The sequence below is a fragment of the Hippocampus comes genome, unplaced genomic scaffold, assembly GCF_001891065.2.
Source record: "Hippocampus comes isolate QL1 unplaced genomic scaffold, H_comes_QL1_v1.1 scaffold66, whole genome shotgun sequence".
Classification (NCBI taxonomy): domain Eukaryota; kingdom Metazoa; phylum Chordata; class Actinopteri; order Syngnathiformes; family Syngnathidae; genus Hippocampus; species Hippocampus comes.
In genome coordinates this window covers 198,225-220,168 of record NW_017805003.1, presented here as the reverse complement: position 1 = coordinate 220,168, position 21,944 = coordinate 198,225, and the positions used below count along the sequence as shown (strand labels likewise).

The window sequence follows — 21,944 nt, the reverse complement described above, 5'->3', positions numbered from 1 at the left end:
TTTTTTTAAGTCAGTGCAAATGCAATAGTTAAAATTAGACACTGTCACCAAATGCAAAATTACATACAACCAAACCATTTAATAAAATCCCATACATAAGTTGTATAAACACAAATCCTGCTTTTCATGGAATTATAATGCCTAGTGTTGTCAGAGCATTGCTTTTGAAAATATATATGCTCTGAAGTAGAAACCAGGTCCGAGATGTAGGGGTAAGAGTGGTCCTACCCACTCTGCCCTCAGTGCTCCATACATGCTGGATTGAGGATAATCACTCATTTTTCACCCCCACCCTCCAAAAAAAAAACAACTTACTTAGAAACAATTTATTGAAAATGGTCAAACGGTTCGTTTATATTTTCCCAGCGCACATGGCGCAGTGTGATGGTTTATCAGTGGTGGTCACTGATTCGTGATCACTTACCAGCGAGTCGTACTATTGATTTAATTAGACTGTCTCCTCCATTGCACAGTTTAGTTCTGCTCAAACATACAAACTTGACCATACCACATACCAGTGCATGCCTCGGATGAACCGAGGCCATGCTCAAACTTGCTCACCTATCATGCATGAGTCCAGAAAGTTCAGCACATGCTGCTGGCCCAGTTTATCATCGGCTCTCCAGTAAGGCAGGCTGGGAAACCACTCATGCTTGTGTTCATTATTATAAAGCCACCCGATGCACTACATTGGTTAGTAGGATAACGTCATGATTCCAATGTCAGACACGTTTGCTCTGTCATACCACAAGTTCAACGATGTACTTTATATTGTGTGTTACACAACCACTTTCAATTTACCGCCAGGCTCTCCATTAAATTTTACCACTTTCCTTGGTTGTAAAATTGGTCAAACTCACAATAGCATATAACCGTGGAAGGTTGTACTCTAGACCTTCAAGAATTTTATAGGCTAAGTAGATGATCGAGGGTGCCATGGTAATGCCGATTCTTTTTTTTTAAGTCAGTGCAAATGCAATAGTTAAAATTAGACACTGTCACCAAATGCAAAATTACATACAACCAAACCATTTAATAAAATCCCATACATAAGTTGTATAAACACAAATCCTGCTTTTCATGGAATTATAATGCCTAGTGTTGTCAGAGCATTGCTTTTGAAAATATATATGCTCTGAAGTAGAAACCAGGTCCGAGATGTAGGGGTAAGAGTGGTCCTACCCACTCTGCCCTCAGTGCTCCATACATGCTGGATTGAGGATAATCACTCATTTTTCACCCCCACCCTCCAAAAAAAAAAACAACTTACTTAGAAACAATTTATTGAAAATGGTCAAACGGTTCGTTTATATTTTCCCAGCGCACATGGCGCAGTGTGATGGTTTATCAGTGGTGGTCACTGATTCGTGATCACTTACCAGCGAGTCGTACTATTGATTTAATTAGACTGTCTCCTCCATTGCACAGTTTAGTTCTGCTCAAACATACAAACTTGACCATACCACATACCAGTGCATGCCTCGGATGAACCGAGGCCATGCTCAAACTTGCTCACCTATCATGCATGAGTAGTACAAGCAAGACAAGCCTCCCTCTACTTGTCCAGTCTCCACTCACCTCTGTTCAACACTTTTCACACCGTTAATCACCTTTGTCACCTTCTGCTAACGATAGACAATTAATCTTGTGTGATTTACCCCCTCCCTCACTCCATCAGCTGGCTTCTATGTGTCCTGCGTGAAAATGATGAAGCTGAAACTTACTTTATTAAGTATGCATCACAGGGGAGTGATTCCCTCCCCCGGCAATAAGCGGCATGATGCAGTGCTTTAACTTTCAGAAGCTTGAGGCAACCAATAAAGGCCAGGTGGAGATTAAATTACATTCATTCCTGATCCACCAGCCATGACCCAGACTGATATACAAGGCAAGCAAGGCAGAGTTATGAGCTGTGGCTAAACTTCTGGCGAAGTAGCGTCAAATAAATGACATCTACAGGTAATCAATTTCACAATGCTGTCACCTTCACCTGCTACATAACATCTACATGTTTAAAATGCTGTGTTTACTTTTAAAAGACCTTACTCGCCGTCACTCTCTTTGGGTCTTGAAAAATGTCCCCAAATTTATATTTCAGTGGATAGTCGGTAGCCAAATGAAATATTCGGTGGTTGATGCAGGTTTTAATGTGTTTAAATGAAATGTGCCTGTACAGAATTCATTTATTTGGTAATAGCCGTTTGGTATTATTCATAGAAACCACCACCACCACATTGGTTTAATCATTTACAGTAGTCTCACAAAATAATGACCCAAAGAGAGGTTTCGACCACCTGTTGACATTGGGTGAGCGATGGGTGTGATATTAAGTGAAACATTTCGAATAATAATCAACAACAACCGTTTAACAAAAGCACCACACACTGAAAATTATATTTGAATGATTTTTTTTTGCGTTTATTATTGAATATCAATACAAAAACAATTGTGCCAAAACAAACAAACCAAAAAAAACAATCACATAAGATGCATCTCACATCAGGTGAGACAATTCCGGACATTGCTGTTGCAGCTGCTCCCACTCTCTTTTATTTCCTCACTCTTTTGTTATATTTTAACTACCGTTTTTGTTCTGAAGCAATAGGTAACGCATTGCTCAGTCTGTTTGAAATCCGATTTGAATATTTACATTTGCAGTCAATTGCCCTTAACCACTTTTTTTTAATCACCACACAGTAGTTTCAATTATTGTGTGTGAAATCTGAATTCTGAATTCCTTCAAATACATTTTCCCCTAAAGGCGACATCATCACATGCACTTCTTGATCGAAATGGCCACCTTGCACGGCCTGATGATAGACTGCTCTCATTCACTGAATTACCAGGACAACAAAGCAGGCCTCAGTATGCTCAGCTGTTTCTATGGTTACGATTACAGCAGTCTCTTCAAAGCCACTGATGGAAATAAGAGTAGCGCTGTGACTGCATCTTTGTGCCGTGTGCTGTCTTCTGCATGCAAATGTCCCCAATTGAAACTGTTTGCTGTCAACACTTCACACACACAAAGGACACTCAATTATATTCGTGTGTATGTATATGTAAGTATCAAAAAATCTGTTTTAACGAAATAGAAATTATTAACGTGATTGTCATGGAGGATTAGCCCACACTGGCCTGTGTAGGTTTCATGTCGCAACTGTCTACTTAATTCATCGATATAAATTACGAAGCAGTGTAATTAATGATTTTATTTAACAGATCAATTAATGCCTGGAAGCTTTAAACCTACTTCACGAGATGAAAAGTGCTTAAGGGGCTCTCTTAGACTGGCTTCATGCCTGAAGCCCGAAACCCCGTGCCTTGCTTAGAACGTCATCTCTGCTCAGATAGCATCCACAGAGTTGCCTTACGCCGGTGAAAGCCTCCCTGCCATGCATGACCCTCCAGTTGTCAATAAAAATCACCTAAAGTGAAACGGAGGGGAAAGTCAATTTTGCATTGCAATCGCATCTGCGTCTAACATTCTGATTGCTATTGTTACAGGGCATTTACTGGTGAAAAATGGGCAATGGTCTTACTTTTCCTGGAGTGAGTTTGATCCACAGCTCATTCTCTGGTCGCCTGAGTTCCATGGTCAACTGTCGATGAGCAACATACCAGCGGCGAACAACGTTGTGAGGTATCGTGTTTATTACGGATCGGTCATAGTTGTTGTATCTACAAAGAAAAGCAACTTTTTACAGATCAAATAGCAGCGGTATCCAAGAGTAGTTTTTTTTGAAGTGATCCGTGACCTGATCATAGTGATCAAAACACGTCACGTAAAACGAGTTTCTGAATACATAGCCAGTATATATGACTGTTATCTTTAGTGACAGATTCGGCACAAAAAATTGAAAATAATATCATCAACATACCGAATCAAGTAAACTTCATTATTCCAAGGATAGGTATTGAGAATGGGGCCAATGCCTATCATGTGGTTATGGTGGCCGTCATCGCTTTCGACAAATTCGTGTCTGATTGGAACATGCGAAAGCAGGTCAAAATGTTCTGGTGATTGCAGACGAACGGTTTCAGCTGCATAGAAACCATCAACAAGCAGATTCCTTCCTCCGGTACCCTCATGCTTTAGACAGTGAAAAACCTGAATTCTGTAGGGGGGTTGGGGGGGCACAGAAAAAAAAAGGTGTAACAAGCAGCACACATTGGCAATGTTACTGTGCCTTTAAAGAAAGATTCCCTCTCCCACTTACCCACATGGTTCATGAAAGTAAGTTGTGTCAGTGTGGCGGTCAAGACCCAGCTGGCTGTAGGCAGTGTCTCCTCTGGAGAAATCAGAAGTGAAGCACCACATTCTTCCATATGTCGTCTCCCTAGAGGATCAGTAAGGCAACAGATGCATATGGGAATGAGCGGACAAGTCTGGATACATGCTAAATTCCTTAGCGATGTGGCCACTGATATCAGGAAGGAAACACGTAGTAAAGTAGGGAAAAAAAACATTTTAAAGCATGTTATACCTGATTAAACTAACCCTCTGAGTCACGGCCTCCGTGGCTTCAACTGTAGCAGGGACATCGTCTACGAAAGCGATCCCATAGAGAAGATAGTTCTGCAGAAACATCTTTAGTTCATCATCGCTGCTCATGAATGTGTCCCATTTGGAGGAGGCAACGTGGGAGTTATTATAGATGTCTGCGTTCCAAAGAATGCGCGGCTGTATGGTGCTCTGCTTCTTCCCCTCGTAACTGTTCTCAGCTAGCCAGCAAAGGCTGTAATTAGATGTATGACCACCGGGCCCTAGGGTGCAGAAAAGCAAACGTGGTTTAGCGACCTCATATTTAAAGCAGAGGACATATCAGCAGATATGAATCAGAAAGTATCTTTGTGGCACTTCAGTTTTTATGATTATTTGGAAGCGAGTCAAAGGGTGTGGCTCAGAAAACGATCAGAATGACGTTGCGCTTTTAAAGACAACTTTGGTTGACACACATGCTTTACACATGCTTTGTTTTAAGTGTTATTAAATCAAAGTCAAGAGTACAAAGTGTGGTTAATTACCGGAATAGATAAACTGATTGTGCTGCATGCGAATGCGTGTGACGTATTAAGTACGTTCTCGACGCCGAACGGCTGTCATAGGCACAACGCTGCAGAAGAATGCAATGCAATAAAAGTCTCCTCTAAAAATGTGCAGCTGACTTTGCACTCAATATAGATTTAAACAGGTTGTTGATTGCAACTTGAAGAATGGTGGCCCACTCCTCTTCAGTGCAATGCAGTTATCAGCATTGACAGGTGATGGAACATGCCATTGGCAAGCATGATCAATGGTTGAACTGCCAAGTGAGGTGAATATGCTACCATACTGGCCATGCAAGAAGGGAAACGGGTTTTCAGCTTGTCGAAACTGCAGTTATCCTTGCAACAGGCTGATGTTCATTTTCATGTTGTAAGAAGAGGTGATAGTTGTGGATGATTGACACAACCATGTGGGGGGGGGGGGTTGACAGGGGCACTGCGCTGCAAACGGCAAAGACAAACAATCTAAAAATCTAAACGACAACTGCAAAACAAAAACGCTGCAAGTAAGAAATGCTGCCATAGGCCAAATGCTGCAAACAAAAATATCTAACACATAAATGAAAAACGAAAAGAAGGAAAAACATAAGTAGCAAAACAAAATAAAAACAGCTGCAAATGATGCAAATTGATGCATCACAACAGAAGTTTTCCAGGACACTATGCCTGTTTGTTCAAAATTTGGTTCTTATTTACCCACTGTTTAAGTAAATTTAACCAAGTGTTAACTTTAACCACACAAATATCATGTTGCTCAAAACTCGTTTAACTTTAAACAGCTGTTAACTTGACATTAAAAATTAACACACTTAAGGACCACCGCTAACTTTTAAACGGTGAGGTTAACTCTCAAGATGGAGTTTGTGGCTCATACTGCTCTCATGGTGGCAATTCAAGGAAGAAAAAAGGGAGGCTATCGTGGGCTTGCCTTTGACAGAGTTAATTATTGCAATGAAGAGTTACAAATGATAATGTTTTATCTCTCTGACATATATATATATATATATATATATATATGACGCGAAAGAGTAAAATCCACGAAGTAGGTAACCCCCTGATGGATGTACAGCTCATGTGTATGTGTATATATAATATTTATAAGGCCAATTGTAATGCTATGCATGCATGTAGAAGTAAATGTTTGCATTAATTGACATTTCTTAATGCTATATACTATAGCATATATATAATGTATAAGTTAGGTTAGGTTAGTGTATAAATAACAAAATACAGTAAACAAACATGAAATATACATGTAGTACTGTATATGTTGCTCTATGTGACTCACTGTTGTTTTGCTGACTTTCAATGCCTCTCGCGGACCTTTTTCGGCATTTTCGCTTTTTTTTTTTAAAATCTGCGAAGCACTGACTCCGCAATAAATGAATCGCGAAGTAGCGAGGGATCACTGTATATATGAGTGTATAGATGGTTGTCAGTAACCAGAATAGATTTACAAGTGATGATGAGGTGGTCATCTTCCAATTTGGTGTGATCGGGGCGAATGTTGAGGTCAATACTTCCGGTGTCCAAATTTCTCTGGTTTGTTTTGAAGTTGAACGACGAGTCAGAGCGGCAGTGATCCCTCAACCAGACGTAGTCCAAATGCATCCGACTTCCTCTGTAGTGGAGTTCTGGTACATGCATGAAGAGGAGGAGCGTTAACTGCAGCTTTTGTCTTTTCGACGAATATTCCAGAACTCACCCAGACAGTCTTCAAGTAAGTGCAGAGTTGCCGGTGGGACAACGTATCCACGGACGAGCTTTTTGTTTCTCAATGTCGTCCAGTTTAGAGCGCAGAGACGCTGTGTGTGCGTGGCGCCGGCTCGTATGCTCCTGCTCAGCATCCCGATCATGTCTAATGCCTCACAGCACAGCAGCACCTCTCTCACAATAAAACCACTAAGTTTCAGAAATTTTGATGCAACTGTTGAGGCACTGCGGACTCACCCCGGCACTGACTCGCGAAAGTGTTCATTAACAGCACAGCTGTCTCCTGTCTTGCGCTTTGCTTCCTTTCATCAAAGCGAGTTTCCCGTTTCAGGTGGACCCGGCCGTGAAGCGTGGCCTGGATTAGATATGAAACGCGTTAGAATTTACATGCGATTCGAATCGATAACGTGGTACTGATGCATAGTGGAGTGCGCATACTGAGCGAATTCGCCGATACAGTACAGTAATACCTGCAGGCGTACTTCGGCCTAAAAGGCAGTTTGGGACATATTCTTAAAGACACAGGCCCAATTTCCATAAGGAACTGCTTTTTTTTAAATCACATATAAGAATTAGATTTTTTTTTTGTTTGGTAATGTTGCATGCCAAACTGAGATATTAGTATATCGACCACGTTGTGGTTGGTTCTGTTTAAGTATCAATAGTTGTTTCAGTAATAGGCTAGTCGGAGTAGTACAGAACTGTAGTTGTTGTCGTATAGTTTTTTGGATTAGTAGTAGTAGTATTGACCAGAAGATGTCGCTGTTTTGTAACAGTACCCAGAGCGCTGCTGCCAATATGTACTGAGTCAGAAACCGTAAAACTGGCCATTGTGTTTTACTAATTTTCCGATTACGTCCTCAAATAGTCAGGATTTTATTTTATTTTATTTTTTTACTAAACAGCGCCAGTTTACACAGAAAAAAAAGGTCTTGTATTAGAGTTTGAAATTCCGAGGGGAAAAAACGCCGAACGCGATATGGACATTTAAAGTTAAAAGACACGTACAGTACATACAGTGCAATTCAACATAGTGTAATATCTGTTTCTTGTATTGGTGTGACGTCATAGGAAGGGGAGGAGCCAGGTTGGGGGAATATTGGCTCCGGTAGTCAGTCTGAGTGTAGAGCGCATGGGCGTGAGTTGTGGCTAACAGCAACTCCTTTGAATGCGTGTGTTTACTGCCTTATTTGTTTATTAAATACCGACAAATTGTATCTGCGACTGCGTGCATCCTTCTCTCCGCTATTGAAGGGCATTACAATAGGATGATAAATCCTTCCTGGTCAAACGTCAAATTTCGCACGTTCTGTCAATTCAGCCTTTGGTGCAGTTAATCCAAATAAAAAAACTTTTTTTCGCTTTACACTGGAGGGCATTCTTTCGTGGTCATTTGGGATCAAACCCATTCGTGTTTGGATACATTCTCAGAATGCCATTCTGCAATATTGTCTGATTTCAAACTGTTTATCCCTGTCTTTGAAGTAGCACCCAGACAACTGTAAAATGTTGCAATGTGGCCTGTTTGATTGTGAGAATGTTGAAGGTGATCATTAGCGTGGGCTCGGGTGGACGGCAGCGGCGTGCTACCTTCAATGTCAGTCGGATATTTGAGCTGTTATAGTCGCGAAGACGGACGATGAGAACCACCGTCACTGGACATTTCATTAGGTACCTCGTTCCAATCTTTTGAAATGTAATGCACGTGTGTTAATGGTTGTGGAGTCTTGCACTGCGTCATATAGAACGATCTGCTGTTCGAACAACAAACAAATTGAGGTATTTATAAGTCATTGAGCGATACCTCTCACTAGATGAAATTAATCACAGCAGTACATTTCACACATCACTTGTATTAATCGTGTAGTACAAACAACAAAGTGCAAACTAAAACAAAAAGCATCGAGGGGGTGGTGCATCTTCACTTGGGTTTCGAGACGTGTCTCTTTCATCCTCCTGTGGCTCTCTTGTGATATTGGAGTACTTAATTTTAATTTATTTTTAATTCCAGTTACTTTTTTATGTAATTCTAAATGCGAAGATTATTGTGCTCTTGGAACATTATACAAGTATTTTTTTTTGGATGTCAGATTTTATTTTCGGATCGTTGATCTTTTTTATATGCATCGAGAAATCTTCACTTGGGTTTCGAGACGTGTCTCTTTCATCCTTCTCCTGTGGCTCTCTTGTGATTTTGGAGTACTTCATTTTAACTTATTTTTAATTCCAGTTACTTTTTTAATGTAATTCTAAATGCGAAGATTATTGTGCTCTTGGAACATTATACAAGTATTTTTTTCGGATGTCAGATTTTATTTTCGGATCGTCGATCTTTTTTATATGCATCGAGAAAAGTAGGCCGACTATGAAAATGAAATATATTAAGGGCATGTCTTTTGCACTTATGCGCCACAATATCTGCATTAAATTGGCATTTTTGTCATATATCTAGTTAGGAAGTGCATGGTGCTATGTCGTCCCCAAGTACCACTGCTGACACCCACTATGCATCGAGAAAAGTAGGCCGACTATGAAAATGAAATATATTAAGGGCATGTCTTTTGCACTTATGCACCACAATATCTGCATTAAAATGGCATTTTTGTCATATATCTAGTTAGGAAGTGCATGGTGCTATGTCGTCCCCAAGTACCACTGCTGACCCCCCACGCCCCATTTTAGCATAGTTGCTAATCCCTGTTCTAGAAAATGACAAATACAAGCATGTGTACAAATGCAAACACAAAACGCACCGCCTTAATATGAACCATTACAACACACTACCACAGGGGAAAAAAACACTGTGTAGCGTCCCATTTAACTTCATTAAAAAATAATCTATTTCACATGGAGTAAGAGTGAACACATTTAAAAAAAAAATCTATTTCACATAGAGTAAGAGTGAACACTCAAATTTGGGATCTTGCGGTGAGCACGTGAAGGCAGCACGAGCCTGCCCCTGTTTACTTGCTCTGTCAGCTGTGTCCCCGCAGTGGCTCTCGTGTAGATTGCCCGCGACCGATCAGAACCTTGGACATTGATCAGAGTGACATTTATATCATCAGCTTTCGTTATCAGCCGTTTCCTATCTCGCAGCATTTTTTTTTCGAGCCAGCCTCTCGCGGACCTTGCACAGGGCGGCAAATCGGGTTCACTGATTTTTTTCCCCCTCTCCTTTCTTTCTGAAAGATGACGCTAAAATCCAATAAAAACGAACCTACTGTCATATTGGAGCCCGTGGACTCCGTCCGGACAGCCCTCTCCGATCTCTACCTAGAGCAGCTTCTGCAAAACAAACCAACGACTGACAAGGTAAGTTGTCGCTTTTGCATTTCATCTTTAAATACTCGGATTTTTCTGTTTGCTTCCGGGAATGTGGTCCAGCACATGACTGTTGTTTTGTCTTGGGGGGGAAGTGGAGAGGGAAACGTTTGGCTTTCAGATATTTCGTAGGAATATTCCTTTTTGCCGCACAATTGAACACCTTGGCCCCAAAAGGGGATAATGATAGAATGTATTTTGTTGAAAGCTGAGTCACCTCAACTGTGTTGCCCACTCAGCCTGAACTGGATCCAGCAGACATGGCCAAAGCTTTCCCACTTCTGCACTCGCTTTCCAAAAATACACATGGAAATCTTGTAACAGCTGAGGGGTAAACAAGTTTCTGTCATGAATAATCTACGTTTATTTTTGTGATAACGTCATCATCTTTTGGTTGTTTGTTCAGTGAACTTCAGAATACAGCATTGCAGTGTTTTCCACTCAGAGTAGGATCTCTTGAGGCTATAGTGAGTGGTTGTGGACTGCATCATATGGTAGCAGTCTGTCCAAGACATACACAACTTGGTTTTTAAAGCATATTATGGTGGAAAGTCTTGTCATACCGGGAAATCATGTTAATAGCTAGTTAAAAGATCTGTTAAAATAGATTGGAATTGCCAACTCAGCGGTGAGTTACAAAGGAACGTGACAAAGGAAGGAAACTTTTTTTTTCTTACCTCAGCACTTTTGTCTTCTGTATAATGCTGATTTAGTAAGTGAGGTCGTCACACTGGAGACTGCTGAGCATAATGTTGGTCAAAGGTCGCATTAGGATCGTTAGGGAACGGGAACAACAACAAAAGTCAACTAAGCAATATGCTAAGACTGGCAAATATAGTAACGTCAGCATTTAGGTAGCTTATTTGGAACATGCTTTTTAGGGCTGCTGTTTATCACAGGAACACCAAAAGTGCCCCTTCTTATGGGTAATTAAGGGGAAGGGTTTAACCCAATAGAGCTATTACTTTATTATGTTAAGGTCCAGCGGCATTTTTGGCCAATTGTTGATTGTCAACTCCTAAAAATCTGAAGGAAAAAAAAAATTAATCATCCTAAATGTAAAGCTCTTTTTTATGTTAAACTAGGTTGAGAGCGTGTTCTTATATATTCAGAAACATGCTTGATGAAGTCTTTTATGTAAATTAGGTATAGATAGTGGGCCAGGAAGCACTTGCCTTTGACCAACTTAGCGGACACCAAAGGGCTCCCTTTCCTGAAGGCTAGTTGTTTGTCCTATAGCTGTGCCACACCCAACACGGGCATTTAGAAAGGCCTCTCACTCCACTCATTGTCCATTATCACATATGTGTGGATTGTGAGGGGCACTATCATCTATTGATGAAATTTGCAGAACATTCCCAAGTTTTTGTGGTTTCAACATGGTCTTGCTTATTCGCACCACACACACAATTGAGGACCAGTATAGTATGACGTTTGTGATTTCACACAGTGTCATTCAATCTCCTGATGTAACTGCAAATATTTTCCTCTGTCACCCGTCTGTTAAACTCAAATAGCACAAGGCCGGGAATTAAATATCACGTTGCATGGAACTAGGCATCCACTCAGTCAACTGTTGACTGCAGGTTTTAGACAAGAAAGGAACATGCTAATAAGATCCCAAGTATGGAGTTTGGCTGTCGTAGTTTATTTATTATAAATTATATTTTCTGTCTATCTTAGGAAACCTCAATAATACCTCCCTGTTAGTGGCTGGTAAACCGCCAGGACAGACTCCAGCACGCCTGCCGCGCACGTGAGGAAAACGGATGGATATTTTATGACCTTGCCTGAAATGTCCAACCCGATAGCTCTTATGTCATCCCCTGTTGTGCTTAGCACCGCTAGGGAGCATACTTTCATAGCATCTGGGATTTAGTATTGTCACTATGTCTTAGCCAACATCAAAAGATAGAATGCATTTCAATTTTTATGTAACTACTGTATCTAGTTCCTACTCTCTTTGGGATTAATGAATAGATTTTCATATCGTCTCCGTTGTCTATTAACATACACGGCAGTGGAGCTTTGATTAGAGGCCTCTCTGTTTGCCCTTTGGAGGGAGTGGGGCGGGGGCAAAACAAGGGTTTCAGTTTTCAATCATGTTGGTTTCAGTTCATTTAGTTGTCAAGTGCAGGTCATGAATGCAAGTCTGGCCTCATCTTTGCACCCCATATTGAATGGAAGCCTTAAAAATGACTTATTTGTAATTGTCTTCCAAGACAGTACTCTCGATTTACTGCTGTTGTCTGACGGGATCCCTTGATGACACCGGTGGTATCCATGACCACACGAACCTGTCGGACCAGATCATTGGATGTGTTAAATGAGGTGTTATAATGTTGGGTTAATTTTCAACCGATAACATGTGTTGAAACTGCGAATGAAACATGAGCAAATAGCAAAAGTCTTTCCCTGTAACTTTTAGAAAAAATTCCTGATGCAAGATGCTCTCAATTTTTGCAGTATAATGAATTTTTTTCTCTCTCTCTCCTTTTTTTTTTTTTTTTGCAGGTAGCCATGCAAACCTTTGAGAATAAAGGTGCGGAGGTTTATACCAATGGAAGTGCCAAATATGCGAATGGCACTGAGCTGACCAAAATGAAAGAAGTCATGTTTGAAAAAAATCCCTCGGAGCCAATGGTACATCTTATATTTGCAACACATCTCCACTTTTTTTCTTTTTTCTTCACCATGTGGATTAATGTTGCTTGATTCTCCCTCATTTGTCCGTCAACATCATCTTTTCTCTACAGGGAGTCACTCTGAAAATGAATGACAAGCAAAGGTGCACAGTGGCAAGAATCTTGCACGGAGGATTTATACACAGACAAGGTAGTAAATCAAAATTGACCTGACAGTGGGGTTTGGTTAAAACCCTTGCTGAGAGAGCTGTCATGACATTTTGATATATGGTTGTGTTTTCCTCAAGCTGTGATGCTGTTAATACATTTCATTTCTTCCCTTTTTTTCCAGGATCCCTGCACGAAGGGGATGAGATAGCAGAAATCAATGGGAAAAGTGTGACCAACCAAACAGTCGATCAGCTGCAAAAGATTTTGGTGTGTTAACACTCAATTAATCACCACAGTTGTTAAGAGAAACACGCAAAAAAACACAACAATTAAACTGTGCCATCCTTTTTTTTCCTGCAGAAAGAAACAAACGGAATAGTCACAATGAAGATTGTTTCCAACCAAAAAAGTCGCTCCAAAGCTTGTGAGGTAATATAGAAACATCGAAAACTTGCCTCAAAACAGTAGCGTGGGTAATATCTTCACAGATTCATTCTTCATTCTTTGCTATCTTTTCCTATATTATTTTCTGTACATTTTGCCCGCTAGGTGAATCTTCTCTTAATCGATGAAAATCCAAGGTGACTATTTAAGTAGAGGACACTGGCTTTGTTAGTTTGAATGTAAAAGACAATCGTAGTTTAGTGTGTTTCTTTCGGCTCTCTAAGTACTGTTAATAATATCATATTTCCTCATGCGTTTAATCCAATGGACGCATTACTACAAAGTATCCTTCAAATATCCCATTCATAGTAGTGATTAATACATTGTATTAGATCAGCTGTCAATTTCAGTGAGATTTTGATGGTTCATAATTTTCAACGGGAATGTAGAATGTAAAACCGAATTCATGTTTTTGTATCAAATTTGATCCGGCTCACTGCGACTCTTTGGGAAGAGTTTCTTAATCCCTTTGGCCGTGGTAATCAACACTAAATGTTTTGTTGTAATTTTTGTAAAAGCAACAATGTACTCTTGCATTGGATAGATGTATAAGTACAGTATTTTTCATCCTGTATATTATTTTATGCAAGTAGTATATCTGTTTATTTTTGTTAACACTGAAAGTCTGTATCCACTCTACCATAAAAGCATATATAATTATTTTGTTACACGCTGGCAACGCACAAAATGAAATTGTACTCATCTACACTTCCAAACTCACGGTGTTATCCTCTCGATTTACAGACGTACATGAGGGCCCAATTTAACTACGACCCCTCCACCGATGAACTCATCCCGTGCAAAGAGGCCGGGCTACGTTTTCAAACTGGTGACATCATCCAAATCATCAACAAGCAGGATCCCAACTGGTGGCAGGGTACAGTAGAGAGCAGTGCTGCCAACTTCGCTGGACTAATACCGTCGCCGGAGCTCCAGGAATGGTTGGACAAATATATCATTTCATTTTAATTTCATAATTTTTAGATGATGAACATTAAGCTTCTTATATATACACACGCGCACACAGTGGCTTGCCAACGTGTTCGTCCCACTTTTTCTTTTTGACTTTTTGCCACAAAAAGCTCAAGAGGGTGGAATACTTTTGCAAGGCCACTGTTTCTAATCTTCATAGCAACCCCCAGATTAAAAAAAAACGCCATTATGTAAATGTTATACCATGAAAATTTGGTCCTTTATGGGCCTATGAACAACACCGGGACAGTCTGTGATGCTCGGGAAGTGCTCAAATGAATGGCACATCAATGCTTTGCAAGAATGAGTACTCCTCATTTGAAAAGCTTCCTATCTTGGTGAACACAAGAAAATTCTTCACAATTGGATGATGATAACATTCAGCTGAGCTGTGGTTGGATTCTTGTGAATTAGAACCATCAGAAAATAGGTTGAAGCTTCTATTGGCGTGTATTCATTTTTGCATTGATTTGAAACATGTTTGTGCGTGCACAGTATTGGTATTTCACACAGTGAACGTGTTTTGGGACCGTCTCAGGCTTGACACAATTGTGTTTACCCTCGTTTCAGCAAGTTGCACAAAACTTTGTTTCCCCCGACAGGAGAGTGGCAAGTAAAAGCAAAGCCAAAGACAGTCAGTCCTGGAGCCCATTCGGAAAGAAAAAGAAGTGCAAAGACAAGTACCTGGCTAAGCACAGCTCAAGTGAGTTTATCACTGGGAGCATGTTTTTTTTTTTTTTTTTCCCCCACCATTGTGTTGTTTGCTCACAACCAAACGTTATTTCAGTTTTTGACCAGTTGGATGTGATTTCTTACGAGGAGGTTGTCCGGCTCCCTGCTTTCAAACGGAAAACTTTGGTGCTCATTGGTAAGTTACATTCCTCTGCTACTTTGGAAATGTGCAGTTTTTATTCAACCATCCATTCATTTTCTAATCCGCTGATCCGAGTTTTTGATTCATTCTAGTGAAAAAGAACATTCTTAAAATGGCCGGCACTGAACGAGTTAACAATCTTTGAATAATTACATGCAATATTTTGGTGCTGGTCATCATTGGAGAGCAATGAAATGTGTTTTGAATTTGATGTTTTAGGTGCACCTGGTGTAGGCAGGAGTCACATTAAAAATTCATTGCTGAAAAAATATCCAGAGAAATTTTCTTATCCTGTTCCACGTAAGTAGTACAGAAGATCAACCAATTGTATACAACACAGAAGGGATTGAGTTTCACAATTCTAACTTTACATCGACAGACACCACCAGAACGCAACGGAAGGATGAGGAGAATGGGCAGGAATATTATTTCATCTCCAACGACGCCATGACAAAGTGCATCTCAGAAAATGCGCTGCTTGAGTACGGCAGCTTCCAGGGAAATATGTTTGGCACCAAAATTGATACCATCCAGAAGATCCACGAGCAGGGCAAAATTGCACTGCTGGATGTAGAACCACAGGTTTGTATTGTACTCGTTGGGCCCTCAGTGTCGACTGAATTCCATTACACCAAATCGAATCTTTAGTTGGCGCGTGTATAGTCTCTGTTCCTAACCTATGCTAACGCATTAACAAAGTCATAATTACAGTAGGCCTATGCAACAATAGTATGAAAATGTTTTCTAGCTCATGACCCGAATATGGGTCTTTTTTCCCCAGTATTTTTCAATCTTTTCTTCATTTCTTGGCAGACGTTGAAGGTTTTGCGGACTGCTGATTTTGCTCCTCTTATGGTCTTCATTGCACCCACCAACACGGCTACTCAGGTGAGACGTCCTTATTGTAATAGCCGACAAGGATATTTGACTCCACCAGCTAATCTTCTGCATTTTATCATCCTAGACGGAAAATCTGACAATGATCCAGAAGGAGTCCGACGCCATCCTGATGGCCTACAGACACTTCTTTGATCTGATCATTGTCAACAACGATGTTGACGAGAGTGTGAAAGTCGTGGAAGAAACCTTGGAGCAGGTCACCTCCACTCCGCAGTGGGTGCCTGTCTCGTGGGTGTACTGATCGATGTTAGACTCCAGCGTGATATCTTAGTTTTTTTTTTTTTTAAAGCAGTGCAATATCACTTCTTACACAAAACCTCTGAGTTAGTGATATCCCAAGTCTGACTGGGGTTTATTTTTGGTTAATGTTTATTGTCAGAAATTCCTTTTTTGCATGTGTGCGCGTTTAAAATAAAGCAATATTTAGAAAGATTTATATCAGAAAACTGAGAACTTCACCAGGAATGTTGATGATTCAATCGGTTATTTGTGTTTTAGGCTTTTGAGGAAGCTTTTGTTGCCATACAACTGTGATTGTTGTATTGTGGTTGAATACAAAATAGGACCGTAACTGTGAAAGAAGTCCACCCTTTTCAAATCATTGGATTTAATATTACATCCTAACATCATAATGTCTTCAGTTATCACAACAGGACATGATTATGTTTGTTCAGCCGCGCATGTAACTTTTGACTCCAAACCATTTCAGTCAATAAGAACTTGACCTGTCAAAACGGTCACATCAAAATGTATACCTCGTAGGCAGTTTAGAGGCACTTTTACAAATATTAAATTTCTCAGCTCTGTTGCAACTGCTTGTTTGATTTTATTGAATGTTGAAACACTGACCAGGAACCTTCAACATGCCAAATGTAATACTGTACATCCATGATCTGAGGTCAATGGTGATAAAAATCATTTTAAGAGCACAGTTGATTAGCATTCAGACTTTCAGAAGTCATCATTTCCCTGTTTTGATTCAACGTCTGTATTTCAAAGTTGTGAAACACAAAATAAGGTTCACACATGGTACAGTACTTTTTTTTTTTTCATCTGCTACACTTTTAGCTAATTGATGTAGTTATGGTAATATACAATGTCCAGTATTTTCTTGATCAATTCCATTTTGTGTCAGTATGTTTTCTATTACATTTGTGCGATATCGCTACTTGTCCAATACTTTTCTGGGGATTTGGAATTTGGTGTCATGTATTTAAAATTAATTTGCTTGATTATTATTCATGACAAGATGGGGCCGGTAATAACAAATCAAATCAAGAAAAATAAAGTATTTAACTTATTCAAGAAAACCAGTAGCACGGTGACCGAGTGATTTTCACATTCACATCACGGTTCAGAAATTCGGGGTTGAAATCGAGGCTCTGGCCTTCCTTTGCGGAGTTTGCATATTTTTGTTGTTTTCTCTGGGTACTCTGGTTTACACCCACATTCCAAAAAACATGCATGTTAGGTTCACGAAAGACTCAAAAATTGTCCTTTGGTTGTCAATGTGGATGTGATTGGTTGTTTATCCATGTGCACCATTCCAGTGGCTGATGACCACCCTCATCTAAAAATCAACTGAGATGGGCTGCAGTTCACCTGTGACCCGAATGAGAATAAATGGTGCAGAAAATGGATGCAAAATAAATCTCTTTGGATTAAGAATGCTGAAAACGTGTTAAAAACGGCTTTCCATAGGACAGACCTCCTCAACACAGCTATGAATAAATGCACCAAATAATATTCCGAATGAGAATGAGTAAAGAAGCTTTCAGGTGGGTTCTCCTGGTGAATCTTCTCTTAATCGATGAAAATCCAAGGTGACTATTTAAGTAGAGGACACTGGCTTTGTTAGTTTGAATGTAAAAGACAATCGTAGTTTAGTGTGTTTCTTTCGGCTCTCTAAGTACTGTTAATAATATCATATTTCCTCATGCGTTTAATCCAATGGACGCATTACTACAAAGTATCCTTCAAATATCCCATTCATAGTAGTGATTAATACATTGTATTAGATCAGCTGTCAATTTCAGTGAGATTTTGATGGTTCATAATTTTCAACGGGAATGTAGAATGTAAAACCGAATTCATGTTTTTGTATCAAATTTGATCCGGCTCACTGCGACTCTTTGGGAAGAGTTTCTTAATCCCTTTGGCCGTGGTAATCAACACTAAATGTTTTGTTGTAATTTTTGTAAAAGCAACAATGTACTCTTGCATTGGATAGATGTATAAGTACAGTATTTTTCATCCTGTATATTATTTTATGCAAGTAGTATATCTGTTTATTTTTGTTAACACTGAAAGTCTGTATCCACTCTACCATAAAAGCATATATTATTATTTTGTTACACGCTGGCAACGCACAAAATGAAATTGTACTCATCTACACTTCCAAACTCACGGTGTTATCCTCTCGATTTACAGACGTACATGAGGGCCCAATTTAACTACGACCCCTCCACCGATGAACTCATCCCGTGCAAAGAGGCCGGGCTACGTTTTCAAACTGGTGACATCATCCAAATCATCAACAAGCAGGATCCCAACTGGTGGCAGGGTACAGTAGAGAGCAGTGCTGCCAACTTCGCTGGACTAATACCGTCGCCGGAGCTCCAGGAATGGTTGGACAAATATATCATTTCATTTTAATTTCATAATTTTTAGATGATGAACATTAAGCTTCTTATATATACACACGCGCACACAGTGGCTTGCCAACGTGTTCGTCCCACTTTTTCTTTTTGACTTTTTGCCACAAAAAGCTCAAGAGGGTGGAATACTTTTGCAAGGCCACTGTTTCTAATCTTCATAGCAACCCCCAGATTAAAAAAAAACGCCATTATGTAAATGTTATACCATGAAAATTTGGTCCTTTATGGGCCTATGAACAACACCGGGACAGTCTGTGATGCTCGGGAAGTGCTCAAATGAATGGCACATCAATGCTTTGCAAGAATGAGTACTCCTCATTTGAAAAGCTTCCTATCTTGGTGAACACAAGAAAATTCTTCACAATTGGATGATGATAACATTCAGCTGAGCTGTGGTTGGATTCTTGTGAATTAGAACCATCAGAAAATAGGTTGAAGCTTCTATTGGCGTGTATTCATTTTTGCATTGATTTGAAACATGTTTGTGCGTGCACAGTATTGGTATTTCACACAGTGAACGTGTTTTGGGACCGTCTCAGGCTTGACACAATTGTGTTTACCCTCGTTTCAGCAAGTTGCACAAAACTTTGTTTCCCCCGACAGGAGAGTGGCAAGTAAAAGCAAAGCCAAAGACAGTCAGTCCTGGAGCCCATTCGGAAAGAAAAAGAAGTGCAAAGACAAGTACCTGGCTAAGCACAGCTCAAGTGAGTTTATCACTGGGAGCATGTTTTTTTTTTTTTTTTTCCCCCACCATTGTGTTGTTTGCTCACAACCAAACGTTATTTCAGTTTTTGACCAGTTGGATGTGATTTCTTACGAGGAGGTTGTCCGGCTCCCTGCTTTCAAACGGAAAACTTTGGTGCTCATTGGTAAGTTACATTCCTCTGCTACTTTGGAAATGTGCAGTTTTTATTCAACCATCCATTCATTTTCTAATCCGCTGATCCGAGTTTTTGATTCATTCTAGTGAAAAAGAACATTCTTAAAATGGCCGGCACTGAACGAGTTAACAATCTTTGAATAATTACATGCAATATTTTGGTGCTGGTCATCATTGGAGAGCAATGAAATGTGTTTTGAATTTGATGTTTTAGGTGCACCTGGTGTAGGCAGGAGTCACATTAAAAATTCATTGCTGAAAAAATATCCAGAGAAATTTTCTTATCCTGTTCCACGTAAGTAGTACAGAAGATCAACCAATTGTATACAACACAGAAGGGATTGAGTTTCACAATTCTAACTTTACATCGACAGACACCACCAGAACGCAACGGAAGGATGAGGAGAATGGGCAGGAATATTATTTCATCTCCAACGACGCCATGACAAAGTGCATCTCAGAAAATGCGCTGCTTGAGTACGGCAGCTTCCAGGGAAATATGTTTGGCACCAAAATTGATACCATCCAGAAGATCCACGAGCAGGGCAAAATTGCACTGCTGGATGTAGAACCACAGGTTTGTATTGTACTCGTTGGGCCCTCAGTGTCGACTGAATTCCATTACACCAAATCGAATCTTTAGTTGGCGCGTGTATAGTCTCTGTTCCTAACCTATGCTAACGCATTAACAAAGTCATAATTACAGTAGGCCTATGCAACAATAGTATGAAAATGTTTTCTAGCTCATGACCCGAATATGGGTCTTTTTTCCCCAGTATTTTTCAATCTTTTCTTCATTTCTTGGCAGACGTTGAAGGTTTTGCGGACTGCTGATTTTGCTCCTCTTATGGTCTTCATTGCACCCACCAACACGGCTACTCAGGTGAGACGTCCTTATTGTAATAGCCGACAAGGATATTTGACTCCACCAGCTAATCTTCTGCATTTTATCATCCTAGACGGAAAATCTGACAATGATCCAGAAGGAGTCCGACGCCATCCTGATGGCCTACAGACACTTCTTTGATCTGATCATTGTCAACAACGATGTTGACGAGAGTGTGAAAGTCGTGGAAGAAACCTTGGAGCAGGTCACCTCCACTCCGCAGTGGGTGCCTGTCTCGTGGGTGTACTGATCGATGTTAGACTCCAGCGTGATATCTTAGTTTTTTTTTTTTTTAAAGCAGTGCAATATCACTTCTTACACAAAACCTCTGAGTTAGTGATATCCCAAGTCTGACTGGGGTTTATTTTTGGTTAATGTTTATTGTCAGAAATTCCTTTTTTGCATGTGTGCGCGTTTAAAATAAAGCAATATTTAGAAAGATTTATATCAGAAAACTGAGAACTTCACCAGGAATGTTGATGATTCAATCGGTTATTTGTGTTTTAGGCTTTTGAGGAAGCTTTTGTTGCCATACAACTGTGATTGTTGTATTGTGGTTGAATACAAAATAGGACCGTAACTGTGAAAGAAGTCCACCCTTTTCAAATCATTGGATTTAATATTACATCCTAACATCATAATGTCTTCAGTTATCACAACAGGACATGATTATGTTTGTTCAGCCGCGCATGTAACTTTTGACTCCAAACCATTTCAGTCAATAAGAACTTGACCTGTCAAAACGGTCACATCAAAATGTATACCTCGTAGGCAGTTTAGAGGCACTTTTACAAATATTAAATTTCTCAGCTCTGTTGCAACTGCTTGTTTGATTTTATTGAATGTTGAAACACTGACCAGGAACCTTCAACATGCCAAATGTAATACTGTACATCCATGATCTGAGGTCAATGGTGATAAAAATCATTTTAAGAGCACAGTTGATTAGCATTCAGACTTTCAGAAGTCATCATTTCCCTGTTTTGATTCAACGTCTGTATTTCAAAGTTGTGAAACACAAAATAAGGTTCACACATGGTACAGTACTTTTTTTTTTTTCATCTGCTACACTTTTAGCTAATTGATGTAGTTATGGTAATATACAATGTCCAGTATTTTCTTGATCAATTCCATTTTGTGTCAGTATGTTTTCTATTACATTTGTGCGATATCGCTACTTGTCCAATACTTTTCTGGGGATTTGGAATTTGGTGTCATGTATTTAAAATTAATTTGCTTGATTATTATTCATGACAAGATGGGGCCGGTAATAACAAATCAAATCAAGAAAAATAAAGTATTTAACTTATTCAAGAAAACCAGTAGCACGGTGACCGAGTGATTTTCACATTCACATCACGGTTCAGAAATTCGGGGTTGAAATCGAGGCTCTGGCCTTCCTTTGCGGAGTTTGCATATTTTTGTTGTTTTCTCTGGGTACTCTGGTTTACACCCA

General features: G+C 39.8%; 3 protein-coding genes across 7 annotated transcripts; 2 read left to right on the top strand and 1 right to left on the bottom strand.

Annotated features, from left to right (window-relative positions):
* Nucleotides 1-2,560: 2,560 nt before the first annotated feature.
* On the bottom strand, nt 2,561-10,036 carry tmlhe (trimethyllysine hydroxylase, epsilon). Of its 4 annotated transcripts, none has more exons than XM_019858798.1 (8): nt 9,981-10,036; nt 6,752-7,114; nt 6,504-6,680; nt 4,485-4,764; nt 4,218-4,337; nt 3,879-4,115; nt 3,540-3,678; nt 2,561-3,425 (listed from the first exon to the last, which is right to left on the bottom strand). In XM_019858798.1, exons 2-8 carry the CDS (start codon nt 6,900-6,902, stop codon nt 3,294-3,296), a joined length of 1,236 nt encoding a protein of 411 aa, XP_019714357.1. In that variant the 5' UTR covers nt 6,903-7,114; nt 9,981-10,036; the 3' UTR covers nt 2,561-3,293. The 4 variants fall into 4 exon arrangements, with proteins under 4 accessions (XP_019714357.1, XP_019714373.1, XP_019714370.1 ...); XM_019858814.1 differs by lacking the exon at nt 9,981-10,036 and having other exon boundaries at nt 6,752-6,911; nt 6,997-7,345; XM_019858811.1 differs by lacking the exon at nt 9,981-10,036 and having other exon boundaries at nt 6,752-6,933; nt 7,013-7,345.
* On the top strand, nt 6,659-17,300 carry mpp1 (MAGUK p55 scaffold protein 1). 2 transcript variants are annotated; one of them, XM_019858786.1, is made up of 13 exons: nt 6,659-6,766; nt 9,949-10,071; nt 12,595-12,723; nt 12,837-12,915; nt 13,057-13,142; nt 13,236-13,304; nt 14,064-14,260; nt 14,894-14,994; nt 15,079-15,159; nt 15,385-15,465; nt 15,545-15,747; nt 15,979-16,053; nt 16,130-16,877. In XM_019858786.1, the coding sequence occupies exons 1-13, from the start codon at nt 6,692-6,694 to the stop codon at nt 16,304-16,306; spliced, it is 1,476 nt and encodes a 491-aa protein (XP_019714345.1). In that variant the 5' UTR covers nt 6,659-6,691; the 3' UTR covers nt 16,307-16,877. The 2 variants fall into 2 exon arrangements, with proteins under 2 accessions (XP_019714345.1, XP_019714350.1); XM_019858791.1 differs by lacking the exon at nt 6,659-6,766 and adding an exon at nt 8,458-8,538 and having other exon boundaries at nt 16,130-17,300.
* A 1,123-nt stretch (nt 17,301-18,423) lies between these two features.
* Nucleotides 18,424-21,732, top strand: LOC109508883 (55 kDa erythrocyte membrane protein-like). Its single transcript, XM_019858823.1, has 7 exons — nt 18,424-18,692; nt 19,326-19,426; nt 19,511-19,591; nt 19,817-19,897; nt 19,977-20,179; nt 20,411-20,485; nt 20,562-21,732. The coding sequence occupies exons 1-7, from the start codon at nt 18,439-18,441 to the stop codon at nt 20,736-20,738; spliced, it is 972 nt and encodes a 323-aa protein (XP_019714382.1). The 5' UTR covers nt 18,424-18,438; the 3' UTR covers nt 20,739-21,732.
* Nucleotides 21,733-21,944: the final 212 nt, after the last annotated feature.

Excerpts from the sequence above, each read along its gene's own strand:
- LOC109508883 (XM_019858823.1), top strand. The coding sequence starts at position 18,439 with ATGAAATTGTACTCATCTACACTTCCAAACTCACGGTGTTATCCTCTC. Across the intron at positions 18,693-19,325 it reads TCGCCGGAGCTCCAGGAATG|GAGAGTGGCAAGTAAAAGCA; the intron begins GTTGGACAAATA and ends TTCCCCCGACAG. Across the intron at positions 19,427-19,510 it reads CCTGGCTAAGCACAGCTCAA|TTTTTGACCAGTTGGATGTG; the intron begins GTGAGTTTATCA and ends ACGTTATTTCAG.
- tmlhe (XM_019858798.1), bottom strand. The coding sequence starts at position 6,902 with ATGATCGGGATGCTGAGCAGGAGCATACGAGCCGGCGCCACGCACACA. Across the intron at positions 6,681-6,751 it reads CTTACTTGAAGACTGTCTGG|AACTCCACTACAGAGGAAGT; the intron begins GTGAGTTCTGGA and ends TGCATGTACCAG. Across the intron at positions 3,426-3,539 it reads TCAAACTCACTCCAGGAAAA|GTGATTTTTATTGACAACTG; the intron begins GTAAGACCATTG and ends GTTTCACTTTAG.
- mpp1 (XM_019858786.1), top strand. The coding sequence starts at position 6,692 with ATGAAGAGGAGGAGCGTTAACTGCAGCTTTTGTCTTTTCGACGAATAT. Across the intron at positions 12,724-12,836 it reads AAAATCCCTCGGAGCCAATG|GGAGTCACTCTGAAAATGAA; the intron begins GTACATCTTATA and ends TTTTCTCTACAG. Across the intron at positions 15,748-15,978 it reads TGCTGGATGTAGAACCACAG|ACGTTGAAGGTTTTGCGGAC; the intron begins GTTTGTATTGTA and ends ATTTCTTGGCAG.